The 21,432-nt window shown below is 41.1% G+C and overlaps 1 protein-coding gene across 1 annotated transcript in view; it reads right to left on the bottom strand.

The window, feature by feature from the left end:
- Positions 1 to 21,432, bottom strand: part of TMTC1 (transmembrane O-mannosyltransferase targeting cadherins 1) — a gene marked incomplete at its 3' end in the record, with an annotated part of 271,008 nt that overhangs the window by 75,931 nt on the left and 173,645 nt on the right. Inside the window, exon 9 of the mRNA XM_079715105.1 lies at positions 12,676 to 12,797. Coding sequence (XP_079571231.1) covers positions 12,676 to 12,797 — 122 coding nt within the window. The remainder of the gene's footprint in view (positions 1 to 12,675; positions 12,798 to 21,432) is intronic.

Below are 21,432 nucleotides of genomic sequence, written 5' to 3'. Positions count from 1 at the left end.
CCTGTGTTCCTTACACCTTATCACACAGCTTCACCTACTTCCTTCCCAATCACTCCATACACGACCTCTCAATGGTCATTAACTGCCTCCTTGTAGGAAACAGCTGCCATCTGGCAGAGCGGTGGGGAAGGGAAACACTGGGATTCCAACAGCTCCAGAGCAACGGCCACCAAGTGGCAGAACACGAGGATAATGAAGATAACAGCAACCAAATTAGCTATTTTATACGTGTGCATGTTTCTTGAGTACTCCCTACGTGTCGGGCACTGTGCTAAGGTCTTTATGTGGGCCTGTCCAATATTTGTAGGGTCTGGAACAAGGATAGGACTGGCTTTAAATATATTATCTAATTAAAAAACTCACTCCTCAGTATCTCCCACTTCATACATGAGGAAACTAAAGCTTAGAGGACTTAAATAACTTGCCCATGGCTCCGAAAGCTAGGAATAGAGTCAGATCAGAAGCCCCACGGCCCTAACGCTGTGTTACAATTCAGGAGTGGGCAAACTTTTTCTGTAAGAGGCCAGAGAGTAAATATTTCAGGCCATATGGGCTCTGTTCTTCCTAGTCAACTCTATCTTCGTAGCAGGAAAGCAGCCATTGACACTTATGTAAACGAATGGGCATGGCTGTGTTCCAACAAAATGTATTTATATAAACAGGCGATGGGCCAGATTCCACGCACAGGCCACAGTTGTTGAGCCCTGCTACAGCCAGAACGAAGGAGAATACCATTCCTTCCACTCAGCACAGGCATCAGGATCAAATAACATGATCATTTTTTTTCAGAAGTCCTTGTATTGACATATGGTTTAAAGAAATGCTAAGCCATATAAAATCATCTCCACTTAGGTTTGCAAATTTCTTAGAGGGTATCACATTCTTAAAAACTTGAACACAATATCAGAGATTAAGATGCTTCTCTATTATGACATTTCATCTTTCAACATCTGCTTTACTGCAGATCTCAGCCGCAGTGGGGTAGGACTGCTCTCTCCATTCCTGGGGCAGGGCAAGTCCTCATTTTGAAAGTGGAAAATCAAGCAAATGAGAAACTACATACTTTTCTGGCCTCCAGGGAAATGAAACCAGACTCCAGTTAGGCCTGCTTAACCGGGTTAAGGAAAATCTGGGCTCTGACCAGAGACCTCCCTAGAGAGCCCAAAGGAGTCACTGTAAACCACTGACAACTGACAACATCATAACCTGGAGGACCAGGAGCTCAGCTGGCTGCTGAATGGCTAAGCTCAGTACCGAGAAACACTTTCAAAGCACGCTTGAGAAGCACCACGGCAGCACGGAGATGATCTCCTGTTCACAGGCCACAGGTATCTCCAATTTTGAATGGATTTTAATGACAAGCTGCTCAGCCCACAGTGCTTATAAAAACTAAAGAAAGTTGCATCTCTCCTTTAAAAAATGCAACTCCAAAGAGAATTGAATAGGAAATATCAATCAACAACGTCTGTCCTTTCAAATTTGAACAGAAAATGTTTAAACCTGTTGTTTGAGAACTTTGTGAGTAGTTAATGGTCGTGTAAATAGTACAAATGTACTTTCACACTCTTAAGTGATGAAAGAACAACATTTCCCCTTCCCATTTACATCAACCCTGGAGAGATGACAATTTTCTATGACTGGGCCAAGCATTTTATGATGTTTGTTACGGCTTCACTTTCTGTTTAATTATATGCAGTAAAGAGAAGTGTTTTGCTATTAAGTAGAATTGAAATTCTACCTTTTAACTTAACAAGCTCAAACAACCCACTGAGAGTATCTATAAATAGCATTAATGATACAAGACAGACACATTCTTCCTATTTTATTACTCTAAAAAATTCCCAACTTTAGATAGCTTAAATGAAACATGTCCCTAATGAACTTCATGTTGATCTGCTGAATCCCCATCTGGCAAATTATCTGACCTTCAGATCTTATTCTGGTGTCATGAATGTTGACCCCAAAATGGTTAAACAGTAAAGCCCTGGAACCGTGAGCCCCAAATAGGTGTCTGACGCAATAGCACAGGAAGCCCCAGGGAGACAATGGTGGCTCCTCAGATCAGATTGAACCTGGAAGCTGGCAGCTTCTCTGAGCCCAGACTCATTAGCGTCCCCATTTCTTGCCTTTTCTTTTTTATCTCAAACATTTGATGGATGGGGAAATTTCCCAAAAGACTGAATGCATTTGGATGTAAGAGTTTATTCACATTCCAAGAAAAAGGTATCTCTCGTGTATCTCCTTAGCTCCCCATCCTACGGGTGCTGGGCTGGGTATGAAAAGCTTCTTTATATTTACCTCTCTGTAAATAGATTTGTTCTGTTCTTTTCTCGGTATTACCTATGGAGCAAACTGGGAGAAAAACGCCTTTGCTTTCACCTTCTGAGAGCCTGCTAATTCTCTTTTACCTCTTTGAAGATGACATGTTTCCTCTCAACCTCCCAGCTCACCTACCAGCTCTAAAATGTATGAGACCTCCAGTGGTAAGTAAGGCAGGGTCTGGATAGGAAAAACAACCGTTTGCCTCTCAATTCTGACACTTACTGTTGTCTGATTTCAGACAAATTATTTATTACCCGGTTCTTAATTTTCTTATTTTGTAAAAGGGAATAATAATTTTACACTGTGCACAATTGATGATACACACTAAACAATAAATAGCATTAATATTATGTTATAATAATAATAGGTCATTATTTTCTGCTAAATAGAGAAGAAGGCAGGAAATGTGCAGAGTTTACATGTATTCCAGGTGGAAACAGATAACTCTGTATTTGGCTCCTGTAAATGTAGTAACTTCCTAAGGTAACTAGAGCACTACTAGGTATAGTGGAACAAAAGTGTTCTAGTGCAGACTTTGGGGGTTTGCAGTGAGGAAAAGGATTTCATTGGAGAATAAAGAGTCTAGAACTGGGTCTAGAGAGCTGGGTTCTTCTCTGACACTAGTGAGCTCTGTGCGACAGATTTACTTACAGAGCCTTATCGGGCCTTAGTTGTCTGCATTACAAGGGCTAAATATTGCCTGCCTTCAAGGCAGCTTAAAATGCAGCTACCTTGAAAGGTTGTTGCATGGAGTAAATGAAATAATATATGTGGGTGTGCTCTGTGAACTGAATGCAAGGTAACAGTGTTCTCAAGGGCAGTGTCTATGTGTTCATGTGTGTATTACTACATCAATAAAATATGTGGCAGATCTGTAAATACACCTCAAGAAACCTAGTTTACCAAAGTCCAGACTGACCCAAACTGTCTAATTTACAGGACAACTCTAAGTCTTTTAAGAGCATCCACCAAGAACACCCTTAAAACTTCAAAATACCTTGTACAATATTGTTGGCTTCTGAAAGGTATGACTCATACATCATTTTTATAGAACAAAATACTGCAGAAAATAAGGTACACAGGTCATATGTGAAATACATATGGCCACATATTTAAGTTAATGAACATTCATAAACCTCGACCACAAAATCACTAAGCAAATCTTCCCTTAGATCCATTTCAAATCTTTCTCTATTCTGTCTATCTTTGTGAAAGTGAAGGAAATGAAAAACATAAACTCTTCGGTGAATTAATGCATAATGAAGAAGCTTTTGTATTCAACTTTGATAAGAAATAAAGCATTAACTGTTTGGAAGTTCGGGCCAGTTTTTAAGGATAGAGTACTGTTTTATTCATTTTTGCAGGCTAAGCACCTGCATGTAAGAGGGGCTGCTTCCTAAGTGTGATTGAACATTGTGGTGGAAGGTACCAGAAACTAACATGGAAACAAAAGTGAACTTAAAAATGAATCAATCCAAGTCGAGCCCAAAGATGACTTATCACCAGGAGTACTGTCCATACTCAGGGCGCAGTGTTTCCCTTCGCAGGCACCTTCACCCGAGCCTGGCTTACTTCCCTCTCAGCCTGGTTCCAGTAGCCACAACAAATTTTCCATCTGGGCCTGAGAGGCCTTTTGGCCAAAGCCAACCACCTCCCAAGTCACTCTGAATCTAATTCTAAAAAGTCAGAAAAACAACCTTCTCAACCCTCGTACAGTATACTCAGCTCTAGGACCTGAATTCTGCCATTTCTTCTTCCATAAACCACCATATTCTAGAGTCAGGCATCTTCACTTTTGAAGCAAAGGCATTAATGGACAATTCACTAGTTGTTGCCGTCCCCTCGCCTCTTCCCCTATATTAACACAGACCTGACTGTACAGTCTGTGTCATATGTCCAGTGTTCTTTAATTTTCTACAATACTCTCTAATGAAGTATCTATTGTTCTGGGTATTATGAGAAAACACAAACATACAAAATGGTGGCCCCAACTCTCATGAGGGCAAGACAATCCAGGTTTCTAAAACAGTGGGGAGGATATTTTAAGATTACTAAAATTTGTATAAGAAGTCACTGGTTTGAGATGTATTTCCCAGCACAGAATCCAAGAGCAAAGGAAAGAAATAGATTCACTAATAACGACAAGGGGTCTTAATGGAAGGGAGGTTGAAATGGTAACACTTAAATCCATTCACACCCTCCAGGCAGGTGACTGGGTGTGTGATACCCACAAGCTAGTCTCTCCTCCACTCCCAGGGGCATGCTAGCCTGCTAAGCTAGGGATGTTCACTTTTTTAAAAAGTTGAGATATAAGTGACATATGACATCATATTGGTGTCAGGTCTACAACATCATGATTTGATATTTCTGTATATTGCAAAATGAGCACCAGAATGACTCGAGTTAACACACATCACCTCACAGTTAGAATTTCTTTTTCTTGTGATGAGAACTTTTAATATCTAATTCTCTTAGCAACTTTCAAACATACAATACAGTATTATTAACTAACCGTTACACGCCCAGGACTTATTTAACTTATAACTGGAAGTTTGTGCCTTTGGAACCCCTTCACCCGTTTTGCCCACCCCTCATTCCCTGCTTCTGGCAACCACCAATCTGTTCTCATTGTCCATGAGCTGAGTGTTTTTTTTTTTTTTCCTTTGGGGTTGTTCACTTCTGAGTGCATGAGGTTAAAAAAGAAACAAAGAGGTTTATAGTACTGAAGGAGGAGGGGGAAAGGGCTGGGAAGGAGAGGCCTATCCTCTGCTCCTCTGAGTTCCTTCCACTTTGACTCACCCAATCTCCTCATTTGTACAAGGCAGGCTGAAATAATGACTTGCAATTACCTAGCATAGCTTACAGCAATTTGCACATATATTATTCCACTCAGTCTCATCTGAATTCAGATTCTACTCTCCAAATTTTACGTTCAAATCCTGGTTTCCAAGACATTTGCTGTTCTCCATTAAGGGCTCAGACATAAACATTCATCTTTTATAACTAACAGGGTTCTCTAATTGTAAGGCCATGATTCCAGTCTAGTAAATAACTGCTCAAGTTTATCCTCACTTTGTGCCGTTGGCTGAGCACAATTAATTGAGCACAACAGATTGGCCAACTGATCCTCAGCCCAGGAGCACACTGACCTCCTCTCAGCTCACTCATTCTCACCATTGCTCTGTTCTATGTGACCTACAATCTCCAGTTTTGTAACACAGTCAGTTGAGTCCCTCAGCAAAGTCCTGCTGCTTCCTTCCAGGAAGGAAGTACTCATACAGCACTCACCCTCACCATGACCTGGTGACTGTGACCAAGTCCCGTGCAGCCCCAGGACCCTACCTACCTGGGCACTGCCCTGGAGAGTAGCCCTCACCGGACAAGGTCTACCTCCCAGATCTCATTCCTCTTCTGAGTTCAGGTCTCAAGGGGCTGAACACATTGAAGTCAAATCTTCCCATCTCTACCCCATGGTATTCTGAGGAACAACTTTAATGGACTTTTGAAAACCCAGTGTAGGCAGACAGAGGGACACACTGGACTCAGTACCAGTCACCCTGTGAGCAACCTTACCTGTGCTCTGAGCCCAGTTTCACTATTAGGCTTCAGCACAATTCCTGAGTCTCTCCCCACGACTTGATACAGATACACAAACGTCTGACCTGTTCTCATGGCTGCAACCTCTCTTGATAAGCCGCCTGCACCATCGCCCCATGGGTGGGGCATCTGCCATTGCTCTTGTGGCCCCGCCCCAGTGGTTAGGCCCCTATTTCCTGCTGGCACATACTCCTTACTGCTGCTTGGCCATGGGAACTTCTAAGCAACACGTTCCTGCTGCTTATGAGGACACCCTATCAGCTCACGGAGGAGGCCCCACGCCAGTGCTGCCCAGACCATCCCCTAGTGCCCACTGCCAGGCCCTTCAGAGAGCCTGTCCTCATGGCAGATGAACTTCCTCTTTGCTCCTGCCTCCCCCCAGGGGACATGTCCCCCTTCCCCTACTTGGGCATCTTGCTGAAACTGAGCAGGATGAATATGTGTTTCAACTCTTAAGAGGAAAAATTCATGCTTTCCACAAGGTTATTCTAAGTCACAAAGAGTTGAACTTGGGAGCTGAAAGGGACCTTTGAGACCATGCAGCACTATGGTAACTGGAGTTCAGATTTCCCAAACCAGCAAAATGTCCAAAAGGAGGGAGTTGGGTGGGGAAGGAGGAACTGATGGAGGGCTGTATATCCCCTCCTGCTCTCATCATGCAGGAAGAGAAAGGATATTTTAAAGTTATTTATTTTTATTTTATTTATTTTTTTATTTTTGGCTGTGTTGGGTCTTCCTTGCTGCGCGCGGGCCTTCCCTGGTTGCGGTGAGCGGGGGCCATTCTCCGCTGTGGTGCGCGGGCCTCTCATTGCGGTGGCCTCTCCCGCTGTGGAGCACAAGCTCTAGGTGCGTGGGCTTCTGTAGTTGCGGCTCTCGAGCTCCAGAGCGCAGACTCAGTAGTTGTGGCGCACGGGCCTAGTTGCTCCACGGCACATGGGATCCTCCCAGACCAGGGCTCGAACCCCTGTTGCCTGCCTTGGCAGGTGGATTCTTAAAACACTGCGCCACCAGGGAAGCCCGAGAAAGGGTATTTTAATACCAAAAATATAGGAAACATATAATTTCATAATTTTTTAAATGAATTGATTTAACTTTATGAAAAACTCACTGCATTATCTTTCTTTCTCTCCTCACCCCCCAATTTGGTCAGTCCAGGGACAACTGTGGCACGAAGATCTAAGCAACATTAGGAGATTACCGGTCAAGGCCAACACTCAGGTTTTACAGATACGAAAGTGATTCTCCCAGGACAGCCAGGCAGCACAGGACAGACTGGGCTGTGTTGATTCACAGGTCAGTTCTCCTTCTACTGGATTTGCTAAAGTAAAGTTTTATTGATATCAAATTATTTCTCTGATGATTTGAGTATTTGGCAAAACTTTGATTCGCTTTCAAATAATCATCACTCTCTTCCAGCAGCTCTGAAGGAGCATATGCAGAGATGGCTCATCAGTAGGGATCCCCAGTGTCAGCTAACAGGGGTAGTGTTCTTTCAGAGGTGACATTTCTCACTTTGCATCCTGAGGAATAAATACTGCAGTACTGTTTCAATAGCAACCTGTGTAAGATGAAAAATTCCATTTAGAATTAATAGGTGTGATTGAAGGTATTTCTCAAAATTGAATATGGAAAAGAGTCACTTGTCTTCCATTTCTCCATGTCTGATGTGTCCATTAGCTTAGGAGCTATACAAAACAAATGGCATCTCTTTCTAAGAGTAGGGCAATGTAAAAATTTTCTTTCTTCCCTCAAACACAGGTTGTCTAATTTCTCCTTCTGTGGTCCCAGTTTTTCTTGACCAGTTCCATCCACATTATTGGCTCTGCCTTCACTTACTTCTGTCCTTTCTTTCCCCCTCTCCACTCATTCATTGTTTTCTTAAAGTAGTTTAGGAATTTGCTCTTTGGCACTGAAGCGAATAAATCACCCTTAATCTGGCATGTGAATGGATCTCTGATCACATTTATTTGAGAGCTCTCAACAACTATTTCTGCTTCATTGATTCTAAGAAATTTTAGTCCTTTGAAGCATTCTAATGCGGTTTTTATAAAATACAAAAAAGTAGCCATTAAATTATACGCTTCTCTTGAGATAAGAATAAGAGATCAAAACTTCTGTGAAAGAATGATTTAAGCCCCAAACTCCTGCCTGTTCAAAAAGGACATCCATAAAATTGGCATTTATCACCAGAAGAAAAGATTATTCCAATTTCTTTTGGTGGTAAAACTCTGACCCTAAAGCCATGCAGTGCCAAATAAATTGCCCATTTCTGTCCCATTTGTCCACAGATTTCAAAGTGCAAGTGAGAAGCAGGTGATATTTTGGGTCTGTGCTAGGTTAGGATGGAGGGAGAACAGAAGCTAGAAGATTTAAGTGGCTTGTTCATTGTCAGACAGAAAGGCAGAGGATGAAAGAGCACTGTTGGTCCGACTCGTTCTGGGCTTTTCTTGTAAAATGGCCAAACCAGCTCCCTGGGATATTTTAATACCAAAAATATAGGAAACTCGCCTGGGCTTCAGTGAGGGTGGACATGACCTCTGTAGTGTTCATGGATGGGATCCCAAGGCTGGAAACTGGCTCCTTACCTTGAACATTTAATGAGTAGGAAATTCACCTACCAACTGAGCTTTTTATTTCATCTTCCTCTTGTTTGCTGAAGTTTTTGAGACAACACGGATTTTCTGCATAAAGATGATGACCTGAATTTTCAAGAAAGCCACAGAGTACATGTTTTCCTCAAAGCACTTGAGTACGAATGCTATGGAGAATGGCTCTTTTCTTGTCAAGGTCAATAATGGAAGGAGAGCCATGCAGAGAAGATTCCCGTGTGTATAAAAGGCTTGGACACATTCGTCAGCATCGTGGAAGCCAGCGTGTAGGTTTATTAAATGCACCGGGCATCATCTGGTGCTCTGGCACCTTCCAAGGAATGCCTGCAGCGTCTGCAACATTCTCTGCAGCCCTGAGGAAGATTGCAGCAGCTCCTTACCCAACTGTCTACCATTCTCCACTGAGATGGGGGTGGCTGGTCTCTGCTGAGTCAAATCTTTTTTGGAGAAAGTCTCCATTTTCATGAAAACCTTCAGCGTGTATAAACTGCCTCCGATGAAGTCATTAGAAACTCTCTAAAGCCACAGCACAGAAGTTTCCCCACATAGGTTTTGATTTCTGACTCAGCTGCACAATTTTAGATAACAATGGAATCCAGCACCATAACTAAAACGGCTCCCTTGGGGCTTCCCTGGTGGCGCAGTGGTTGAGAGTCTGCCTGCCAATGCAGCGGACATGGGTTCGAGCCCTGGTCTGGGAAGATCCCGCATGCTGCGGAGCAAGTAGGCCCGTGAGCCACAACTACTGAGCCTGCGCAACTGGAGCCTGTGCTCCGCAACAAGAGAGGCCGCGATAGTGAGAGGTCCGTGCACCGCGATGAAGAGTGGCCCCCGCTTGCCGCAGCTAGAGAAAGCCCTCGCACAGAAACGAAGACCCAACATAGCCAAAAATAAAAATAAATAAATAAATAAATAAATTTAAAAAAACCCAAAAAACGTCTCCCTTGTGGTGCTACTTACAGCAATGACTGTGAAGGAAGGCTGGGGTGTGTGAGAGGTACAATGGCTCTCTCAAAAACTCCTCGGCTTCCTCCAACCCCAGTTCCCCAAAATTTGAGTTAAACTCTCAGGTTTATGCTCAGAGCTGTGTACCTGGACTAGTGACGTGCCCTCTTCATCAGCCTCCAGGACCATCTATAAGGGGCAGGAGACACCTCCACTTCCTTGTCACATGGCCCTGGCATCTGCAAAGACCACGGCTCTGGAGGGGGAAAGAGGCCTGGCTGGGCACAGTGATGATATGGATATGAATCCAGGAGACGCTGGGCAGTAAAGACAAACCCTCGGAAAATGATGGGCACTTGACATCAGCACTACGATGCACAGATGCGGGAACTTGGAGAGAAAAGGACAGCCATCTTTTTAATGAAGACCGGTTTCCTGAAATTGATTTTGGATGCCTCTGCACCAAGTTTGCCAAATGCAACAAAATCCAAATAGGTTCTGAGAGGCAGGCACTTGCTCTTGGTAATATTGATGTTTTCTTTATATTTCAAACTTTTATTTTAATCCAAATCAGCTTATTCTTAGTGGAAAAAGGGCAGGGCATGACTTTGTCTGTTTTAGAGAAAAGAAATGGAGTCACAAAAAGGTCTATTGAAGATATGGCAGCACAGGAAGAGCCAGAGCTGGCATGATTCTGTGGGTGTTTGGAGGACACACCTACCTGGGCGACAGAAATCCCTGACTTTAAATAAGACAGCTCACAAATGGTTGATGATATTATGGGCTCCTATAATGTTTACCTAAGGCTCTCTTCCAAAAGAATGAAATTTAACCTCTTGTTTAAAACTCCAGCCCTTTATTTCCTTAAAAAATTTTCTCTTGTATTTGGTTTAGAAAAGCTTACCACACATGCACTCAGAACACCAAGTGCTGTGGATTCAGATCTCAGGACTCTTGAAAGTATCCAGCGCTAATTTCCAAATGGAGTTGAGCTGAAAGTACTTTACTATGTTCATATTTTCTTCATCTTTTTCAATTGAGGAGAATACTAAGACGTTACTATCAGAGAAGCAATACAACCTGGAAGGTGCCAGATCTGTCAGCAGACAAGGATCTATATTCCACTGCTTTGCCACTTACTAGCTATGTCACTTGGGCAAGTTATTTAACATCTCAGAGCCCAGGCTTTATTTTTGTAAAATGGGTATAATGGTATTAGCTACATCAGAAAGCTGATATCAACAATAACACTTGCTATTTATTAAACATGTACAATATAAAGCATTTTATAAGTTTTTTATACAAAACATTTTTATAAATGACCATCTCATTTAATGCCATTAAAATCTCACTGAGTTGGGTGCTATTATCTTCATTTGACACAGATGAGGAAATAGAGGCTTTGTGACATCGCACTCATGTCACACTCTGACTGCAGGAACATGCTGTGAACCACCACATACAGCATGAATTAACTGATAAAATAAATATAACATGCTTAGCCTAGTGACTGACATATAATAAAGGTTCAATAAAAGTTTCGATACAATTAATGTTTACTGAGTATGATACTATTTTAAAGAATATCCAGATCTGTTAAATGATTAGAGTGGAAGACACCATTTTGTTTTTAATCAGCAGTTAATGAACTCTTTGAGGGGAAAAAAACTGAGATTCACTTATTTTTGCAGCCTCAGATTCTAGTAGAGCATGCCTGGGACAGATGCTCTGTGACTATCTGTTAAGTGAAGAATAAATACAGATTCCACTTGGAATCAGGAGTCCTACAGACAAAACCTGACTGAAGCCACTCTCAGCTGCTCTAAGCAAAAACACGTCTAGAACAGACACTGAGGTCCTCCTTTGCCCTCCATATTCCTCAGTACTGGCAAGCCCTCATAAGCCTGTTATTTTAAGGCAATACAGAACGCAAAGAAATTCTGTATTTTTGTCCTCAGCAAATAGTTTTTATCAAGAAATAATCTCCTTCCCAAACTGTGCTGTAGACACATAAAGAAAATTAAGGGCCACCCTCTCCTTAACCAAGTCAAAACAAGATGCTATTAAGTCTTAAGAAAGCTGTTAGGTACTTACTTTGGGGGAAATCGAAGGTTGTGAAATTCATTTCTAATTATATGCATTTTAAAATTTCTAACTCAGTATCCATACATGAAATAAATTTTATTATTTAATACTTAAATTAATTTCATTTAAATTAAGTTTAAAATTAACTTAAATTTCTAAATGAAAATGAAGAAATAAAAATGAATAATTTCCTGATAATATTTTGGTTTACTGTATTTATTTTGTTGCCTTTTAGAAAAGTTCATTCTTGGGACTTCCCTGGTGGTCCAGTGGTTAAGACTCTGCCTTCCAATGCAGGGGGCATGGGTTCGATCCCTGGTCGGTGAACTAAGATCCCACATGCTGCGTGGTGTGGCCAAAAAAATAATAATAATAAAATAAAATATATAAAGGTCTTAAAAAAAATTAAAAAAAGAGAAAAGTTCATTCTTATGTATAATTCATCAAATTACTTAATTTTTGGAAGCTTAATAAAATCCTTATTTTAAAAATAAGAAAACATGGGTGCAAAAAAAAAATCTTCATGCGCTACTCAAGGTCACACAATGGATAAACGGCAGAACCATTTCAGGGACATTTTCAGGCTTTTGAAAAGAAACAGGGCCTTGGAATGCTGACATTTGAATAAGACAAGAGAACAGACAAGCTTCAGCAGGATTCAAATATTCAGAGCTAAGTGGCATTATGTAATCATACAAGTCTGAATGCCCTTTATAATTTTAACCAATTTTTTTCTCAAGGACAAGTTTCCTTCAGATTGTTCCTATTTTTAAATTAAAGAACAAAGAAAGAGAGAAAAGAAGATAGAAGTTAATTAAAATCATGCTACTTAACACAGTTAATAGTTTTATCCAAATCAACAAATATTTCTAGAAAGTTACTATAATTATGTTTAATAAACACAGATACTTGAACAAAGAAGTCGTGGTAAATGATTGCTGCTAAAATTCTGAATATACTCTGGTCAATATTCTCATCCAACTTCCTCTTCGGCTGTTTTTAAAGCTGGGGTAATAAACACCTTAGCTCCACAAAGATCTGTCATACACACAAAGAACGGTCTCTCTGGAGCCACCAGAGTTGGTCTCGTAAAGAGGAATCCAGGAGCAGTAATTACCTAGGCATGTATAGCACTCTCTCGGCCACCACGAAACCCACCCTGAAGAAGAGGTTGCTGGCTGGGATGAACGGGAAAACCAGGAACAACAAGCCCACCAAAACTTCCCTGTGCTCCAGTCTCTGAAACACACAATAGTGGAGGACAAATTAATCTGGGTTTAATTCCACTTCAGTCAGCATTTAACCATCTCTTTCATTTTCAACTTCTCATTGAAGGAACGAATAAATTAGACCAATGTAAACCTTTTGGTTAGTGTGCTGAATTCATCAGAGAAAGCCCTCAGGCTAAAACCTCTGGCTCATGGAAATATTCACATGTACCCCTGACACACATTTGCCACCCAGCACATCTGCTATTTGCCTAACATGATCAGTGACCATTACTCCTTATTCTGGGCTGGCCCTACAGCCATCCTGCTTCTTGGTCTGGCTCCTTTTAGAGTCCCTGTGCCCCCAGGCAACTCATTCCAGGGAGCAAAGCAGCTGGGTGGGATCAAGCTCACTAAGGCATCATGGAGAATTACTGTCCTCTCAGAAACAGAACACATTAAAAGCAAAACAAACAAAAACAACAAAGAAGAAGAAGAAGAAGAAGAAAAAAAAAACCCACACAAAGCCCACCAGGAGAGGCAAAGCTTAGCATGAAGGAAATTAAATGCAAATGGTGAAATGTGGGGCACCAATGAGGGAGATCATTTGAGCTGAGGTGTTTTTAGCATCTTTCCAAATAAGCCAGTAAGCAAGCATTTATTCCATGAAATATTTTGGAATCAAAATTCATTACAATAAATCATTAAACTGACAGAACACCTTTCTCTTACATTGTATATATTAATTTGTAAAGATTTTTGTCACTTATAATTAACATAAAATATTTCTATTTATTACTAATAATATGTTGTAATGGGCACTGTAAAAGATAGCGTGTATTTCCAAATAGACATATTTGAAGGAAAGCCTATTTAAAACAAACCTAAATGTTCTGGATGGTGTTATTTTTTCTCTTTAAAAAAAGTTTAAGAGGAAAACCAAATAGAACTTTCCATGTTATAGTTTTAAATGTTTTCTTATAAACATTTTAAATAGCCTATTACTTTTAATAATTGTGAAAGACTAAACAAAAGAATTTCAAAAACATAAATAAGATTCCCTAATACAACTACTAATATTTTAAGTAGACAAAGTAAAAGATTTCAAAGATCTTGAGACATTTGTCACCTGGATTTTATTAAAATCTTTGTTTTGCTGACTACAAAATATTGAATAATAAAGTTTCTAAGAGCAATTCCATATGAACAAATGTGATTTGAACAATTTTGTTTAAAAGTAAGGGAACGTAAGTAATGATCTCATTTTTTACCTAGAGTAACCACACTCTTTAGAATTAAAAGATGAAAGAAGAAGAAAAAATTTTGCATAACCAGCCTTCAACTCAAATGGATGCAATAATGTTGTATTTTCTATGACCCACTTAAATTGAAGGAAAAAAACAGGTGAGAAGTAACAAGTTCATTATATTTAAAAACTGCAAGCTGTCTTTGTAACTTAGATTTTTCTTTCAGTTTACAGAGTACATTTCAGTCCAAGAATTTCAAGTTTATAGAATTTTTAAAAGAACAAACACCCTCATAAGAATTCTGTAATATGAAGGCAAATATTTTTTTAACATCTTTATTGGAGTATAATTGCTTTACAATGGTGCAAATATTTCTTGACAAAGCTGAAAATAAATCCCAGAGAATGAGCATCATGTCAAGCATTGCTCATGAACTCTGAGCCTATTATTGATGTTCTCTTTTTATAGGTGCGCTTATATTTTTCAGAGATAGCTGACTTTTTTGGACACTTTTCAAAAACTGCAATACTTTTACAAAAGTGTTCATGTGTCTTCCCAGAAAGATTTGTAAAGAGAATGTAATACCCCCTATTAATTAATCCTAAGCATGAAGGCAAGGGCAGGGGTTAAGAGAATTCTAACCAGGTCACCATCCAGGTCCCTGGATCGTGTTTTACCCAGTGAGGCGCCTCCCCATCTCATTGTGGTTAATGGAGATCAGCCCTCACTGCGGATCTGAAAGAGGCGTCGCCTTCACACCCCCAGTGTCACCCCTTGCTGCCTGACCGAAGGCCCTTCCTCACTGTGGTGTCATATGTTTCTGGCATTTACTCAACAGAAGCCCGAGCTGGGGAGCCAGTAGGTTGGGAGGAGCCGGGTGTCCGGGGAGCACAGAGGCACCCTCGGCCTCCTCCCTCCCCAGTCCCAGAGCCCCTGCAGCAGGCGGTCCGGAGAGCTGCCGCCGCTGCTGGAGGTGCAGAGATGGGGCTGCAGGCTCCAGGCACGGCCTTTATTCCCTTCCTGGCCCTCATCCCAGTTGTGATTACGTATTTATCTGTGTGCTCACTGTCTTTAATTAATGTCTCCACCAGACTCTAAGCTCCATGAGGACAGGAGCTGCTCAGTTGTGTTCAGTGGTGGGTGGTTTGTGCTCAGCTCAGTGCCTGGCACTTAGTGAGTGTTTAGAAATATTTGTTGAATAAATCAATAAATGAATAAATGCTCCATGTGAGAGAGAAAACTGGGTGTGAGAGGGCAGAGGATAGAGAGGGCTTCCTGGTGAAGGGGGGACAATCTGGGGTTGAAAATTGAATGAATGCTCCCAAGGTAGATGTGGTGGGCTTGGGGAGGGGGAAGGGGTCACAGCGAGGTGCATTCGGGCAGAAGATACAGAATGTACAAAGCAGGGAACACCCCTGGACATGGTGGCAGGTGACAAACCATCAGGGTGTTGTATGCTCTGTGTGGAGCTGACTTTTACCTACAGGCAACAAGGGTGGAGTAAAGGGTCCCACATGCATAGAAAGAAAAGCAAGTCAGTGTCCAGCAGCTGATGTCCATGTTCCAGCTGTGGCCCTGCCACCATTAGTCACCTTGAGCAGGAATGAAATTAGCCCTTCCCTGTGTCAACTATTAAATGAGGTAAGTGAGGCTCACAGCTCAGCGCAGCTGGATCAACACAAAGGTTTCTTGATCAGAGAGATAAAGTCCAGGTCATTGGAGTTGTGAGCTTAGAGGCTACCACTCCGCATTGCTACCAGAGGGGCTGTCTTATATGGTGTTTTTCTTTGTTTTCAAAACATTCAACTGAAGACAGTGGCACAGTGCCCAAACTCAATGAAGTTTCACTATTTATCTCAAGAAAAATAACATTCGTGAAAAAAATTCTTGAGTCTCAAATTAAACTGATGATAATCGTCCCTCCTCCCCATTCAGTCAAGAGAGATAGAAAACATTCAAGAATATATTTCTTTAAACTGCAAGTTGATCAGCCAAGCAGAAAGTTGTAAAGTTAGGGAAAAAATATGTCATGAACATGGCTGAATTTCCTAGAATGAGAAAGACTGGGAGAGAATCCAATTTTGTGTCCTGTGGATCACAGATGTGACAAAGTTGGCTAAATAATTTATAGCTTATTTCAGCCTAACAGATACAGATGAAATGCTAACAAAATATGAGTGGGGAAAAAGAGAAAATGTGTGGCATTTTCCAAAGTACACAGAGTACATTCATTTCTAGGAAAAGAGGCAAATGGAAATTTATTCCAAATACACTAGTGGGTGAAAAGACATGAGAATTAAAACAGCTAATAATACAGCCAATAATAATACACATTATTTGTCTGATTAACTGTGCAACTTCAGACAAATTAATTTACTTCTCTGAGTTTTAATTTGATGATCAAAAACAAAAAAGAGGTTACTGACACCTATTGTATCTGTAGGAAAAATGTGTGATAGATTCACTCTGATAGGTGTGAGGCTTGACTGTTTTCCTGGCTCAGGAGGATACAGAAAAGCATCCCCCTGAGCTGCAAAGAGATAAAAATCCCTTAACATACCTCTTAGGGCACCCAGAGAATCATGCAGCCACCATCGGCACAGTCACGCATCTGAGAGAGCCGCTAATGGAAAAGCAGTCAGCTTCTCAGAAACATAAATTACCTCAGAGGAGCCCCAGCTCCAGAATCTGAGTCTAGCCTGGTCGCTTCTGGTTTATCCCATCCCCTTCCTACTCCCGGCTTCCTTTTCAAAGAACAAGTCATAGGTGTGGACACATACACAAGCACACAGACAGATACACACACACACACAGATACATGCATGTGCACGTGGCCAGCAGTGTGTGGATGAGTCATGAGAAGAGGATGCCTCCCGGTCCCATTTAACCCAGACAACATCTACTGCAGGCTGCTCCCTTCCAGAGCAGCAGAGAACAGGCCTCATTATAGTAATTATTACCATCATTCCCATCATCATATTTTCTCTCACCTCTAAACAGGTTTCAGATAAATAATACAGCACATTCAGCATGTTCTTACAGTTCTGCGTAGAGCACAGTTATATTTCAGTCCTAAGGATGTATTTGGCAGCTCTAGACTCTAGCTGTCTGCATCTAATTTATCAATTTCAGGGAAGCTGATGACAGTAAAGCTCCCTCTTCGGCCCTGGGAGTAAGGCATTTCCAAGCTGACAACTGGCAGGGCTGCATACTTAGCAGGCCCTCTTTTCTCATCTATTTTTGGGTCTACTTTCTCCATTAGACTATGCCTTCCTTGATGGGAGTCACTGTCTCACTTAGATTTATCCAGATACCTGGCACATACATAATTGGCATTCAGCAAACTGTGTTGCAATAAGAAAGATCAGTGATGGAAGTTGCATATACATCACTGAGGTTCATTTTAGAGACTTCTCACTAAGGAAAACTTGTACTTTTGGTAACCCTCTGAAACACAGTATTTGCAGTGTTAATTTGGGGTGAGAAGTCCTTGAACATCCAAAGTATCTCACGAGGGTCTGACAGAGCTGACCGACAGCAGTGAGGTACTTTTAATCAGGGTACATGCATACCCGCTATGTCTCTCTAATTGCATTCATTGCTACTAACTACTACTTGGTCTCGCAAGGTCGTGGGACATTTCTGCTTAGGAAAAGTGACATCTTTCACATTATTGAAATTCAATTTTAATTTTGTGAATATTTCAATGTATTAAAATAGTCAATAATTTATCACTATTATTATTATGGAAATTCTTTTTAATTGAGGAAGGCAAGTTATTTAATCAAGTTAAATCCCCACTGCTTTATCTGAGTGCACAGTACTGCCTCATCTCTTGTTCTGAATCCCAGTTACTCAGCTGGGGGTGCCGGGCAGTGAGCTAGGCTCGTTCTCTTGCTAAGTGACTCCCAAATTGCCACCCTGTAGCAGGCAACCCAAACTTATGCCAGTTTAAAAAATTCTATTTAATCTTCACAACAATTCTGTGGAGCTGAATATTATTATCCTTGTTGTAAACTCAAATGCCTGAGACCTTTAGGTCCTTCACAATAGCTGCAACTGCAAATCAGCAGTTGTATTGCGTTATTTCTGTGAGAAACTTTCCTCAAGGTTGCACAGGACTTCAGGTCTCCTTCCTGCAAAATGGAACCTGGGCTCTCCCTGTGCTGCTTCTGTATATTTTAAGAATTTTTTGAAGCCCCAAACCCCTATTACTGTCCAGAGGAAATGCATCGGTGAGTCTCCACTTGAGCAAATCAGAGGCTCAGGTTTATTTAAAATATCATGAGCTCTGAATCTACACAAGCCCTTAGATGCTCCCAAATGATGATAATACGGACTGCATGAAATGGACGGAGAACTGGTCTCAGAACACTAACTCAAGACCAGCATGGGAAGGGGCAAGCCAGAAGCAGAGAGAGAGAAAGAGCATGGCTGTTTGGGGCAATGGGATTCTGTCTGAGCTCTGCACAAATGTACCTTGAACTTCTTTTTCCCCCCTGGGTTGCCCTCTTGTCTACTTGACCTTCACTATTGTCTATATTTTCCTTTGAATTTTACAGCCCCTCCCTGCTTCACATCTGTCTGACAGTGGCTCAGTTTCCCTGTCTCCAGGCACAGCTCCTGTCTGGGGGTCCTCTCCATGGTCACAGCTCTCACCTGGGGTTGGTGACAGTTCCCTCCTCTGACCCTTCAGGCCATCTGGTAGGTGTTCCTTGGCATGTTAGCTCCACTCTGCCCACATCACTGCAAAGGTCCCTTCATAAACTCTTCAATCACCCCACTGGCCGTGCACTGTGTATCCTGCCAGGGCTCTGACTAATAGACCACAGTGGAAGAGCATGCGGTGCGGATGGAAGCAGAGATGTGGATTCTAAAGAAAGGTCAGAACACTGGCTTTTGTGAGCTATTAGGAGCTGGCTCCAGACCACTCCTGACTTGGTCCCATCCTGGCATTGTTGGATTTCCATTAAGTTTCAGCCCTTGGGTGAACCACCCTTTTATGAGGCCACTGAGATTATAGAAAATTCTAAATGTTGTATGAAAACAGTAAAGACAAATACCAATCTAAGAGAGCTTTTATCTGGCAAATGATATTGAGACCAATCTCTCAACGGTTGGAGAAGAGAAAGTTTTGAATTTTTACTGCTATTACAATATGAAATGCAACAGACCACTTCTTAACGATTCCAACAAGATCTAGAATCTGAACTCCATTTCAGGGACGCAGGAGGCAAGAGGAATCTTGGGATAGTCTCAAGGGTAGAGAGAAAAAGAAAAATTGAAAGCTGATTCTCAGAGCCTCAGTCGCAACTGCCAAATTCCTTGATGATTACATAGTCAACCGGGACCCTAAGTTAGGCCCAGTGGCCACAGTGCCACACTACGAGAGGCTGAAGGCCAGTCCACCCATGACATAAACACAATTTGCATCTCACATGTAAGCATGGAAAGGTACCACTTGCAGCTTTTTTCTTCCCTGGTCTGAAATCAACAAAATAAGCCAAGTTGGGAGAGAAAATAGCTTTGGTCCAGGATCTCAAGAGCATAGCTGCCAACCCACACACTCCTTGGTTCAAGCTGGTGATATCACTTCCTCATTTTCATGTGCCCTAAAATTTACTCATAAATGCACATGGAAAAAATTTTTAAAGGGGAAATGAATGAAGAAATTATACCTCCTCGGAGACAAAAGCAGATTTGTACACTCTATCTTCTCTGAGCCAAGTTAAACACTGCTTTTCCCACGCCAAGCTTTCTCACTGAGGAGCTCTGCCAGATGCACTAATGAACACAGAGCCGAAGGGAGGTTAAAATAAGAGCATTCATAAAACGACACTTTGGATTTCTGGTCCTTGGTTCTGGACTTCATTTTTTTGCAGAGTTTTTTGTTTGATTTGTTTTTAATCAATAGTCTAAATCTTCCTGCCAACAATAGATCCTGGGATTGAAACTTCTTATCTTCACAAGAGCACACAATTATGCTGTTTCAGGATCAAATCAGGTGAAGGGGGAAGCTCTCATATTGTTTTACTCAAGTGAGAATAAACTATTTCATAACTTTATTTGGAAATATGTGTCATATTCAGTGTGTGTTTTAAATGTTTAAAGAAAAATAAAAGCAAAAATCTTTTAAAAGGCACTTTAGAGGAGGCATGACTGGAAAATATCAGTCTAGTGCAAAAAACACCATTTATTTTACGTTTTTTCCCTGTAATTGATCTCTAATCTCATAGCATTGTGGTCGGAAAAGATGTTGATATGATTTCAATTTTCTTAAATTTATCAAGGCCTGATTTGTGACCCAAGATGTGATCTATCCTGGAGAACATTCTATGCGCACTTGAGAAGAAAGTGTAATCTGCTGTTTTTGGATGGAATGTCCTATAAATATCAATTAAATCTATCTGGTCTATTGTATCATTTAAAGCTGTGTTTCCTTATCAATTTTCTGTCTGGACGATCTGTCCATTGGTGTAAGTGAGGTGTTAAAGCCCTCCACTATTATTGTGTTACTATCGATTTCCTCTTTTAGAGCTGTTAGCAGTTGCCTTATGTATTGAGGTGCTCCTATATTGGGTGCATATATATTTATAATTGTTATATCTTCTCCTTGGATTGATCCCTCGATCATTATGGAGTGTCCTTCCTTGTCTCTTGTAACATTCTTTATTTTAAAGTCTATTTTATCTGATATGAGTATTGCTACTCCAGCTTTCTTTTGATTTCCATTTGTGTGGAATATCTTTTTCCATCCCCTCACTTTCAGTCTGTATGTGTCCCTAGGTCTGAAGTGGGTCTCTTGTAAACAGCATACATATGAGTCTTGTTTTTGTATCCATTCAGCGAGCTTGTGTCTTTTCGTTGGAGCATTTAACCCATTCACGTTTAAGGTTATTATCGATATGTATGTTCCTATTACCATTTTCTTAATTGTTATGGGTTTGTTTTTGTAGGTCCTTTTCTTCTCTTGTGTTTCCCATTTAGAGAAGTTCCTTTAGCATTTTTTGTAGAGCTGGTTTGGTGGTGCTGAATTCTCTTAGCTTTTGCTTGTCTGTAAAGCTTTTGATTTCTCCATCTAATCTGAATGAGATCCTAGCTGGGTAGAGTAATCTTGGTTGTAGTTTCTTCCCTTTCATCACTTTAAATATATCATGCCACTCCCTTCTGGCTTGTAGAGTTTCTGCTGAGAAATCAGCTGTTAACCTTATGGGAGTTCCCTTGTTTGTTATTTGTCGTTTTTCCTTTGCTGCTTTCAATAATTTTTGTCTTTAATTTTTGTCACTTTGATTACTATGTGTCTCAGAGTGTTTCTCCTTGGGTTTATCCTGCCTGGGACTCTCTGTGCTTCCTGGACTTGGGTGGCTCTTTCCTTTCCCATGTTAGGTAAATTTTCGACTGTAATCTCTTCAAATATTT

The sequence above is a fragment of the Hyperoodon ampullatus genome, assembly GCF_949752795.1.
Source record: "Hyperoodon ampullatus genome assembly, chromosome: 11".
Classification (NCBI taxonomy): domain Eukaryota; kingdom Metazoa; phylum Chordata; class Mammalia; order Artiodactyla; family Ziphiidae; genus Hyperoodon; species Hyperoodon ampullatus.
The sequence above is the reverse complement of the archived record's forward strand: the minus strand, read 5'-3'. Positions and strand labels throughout refer to the sequence as shown.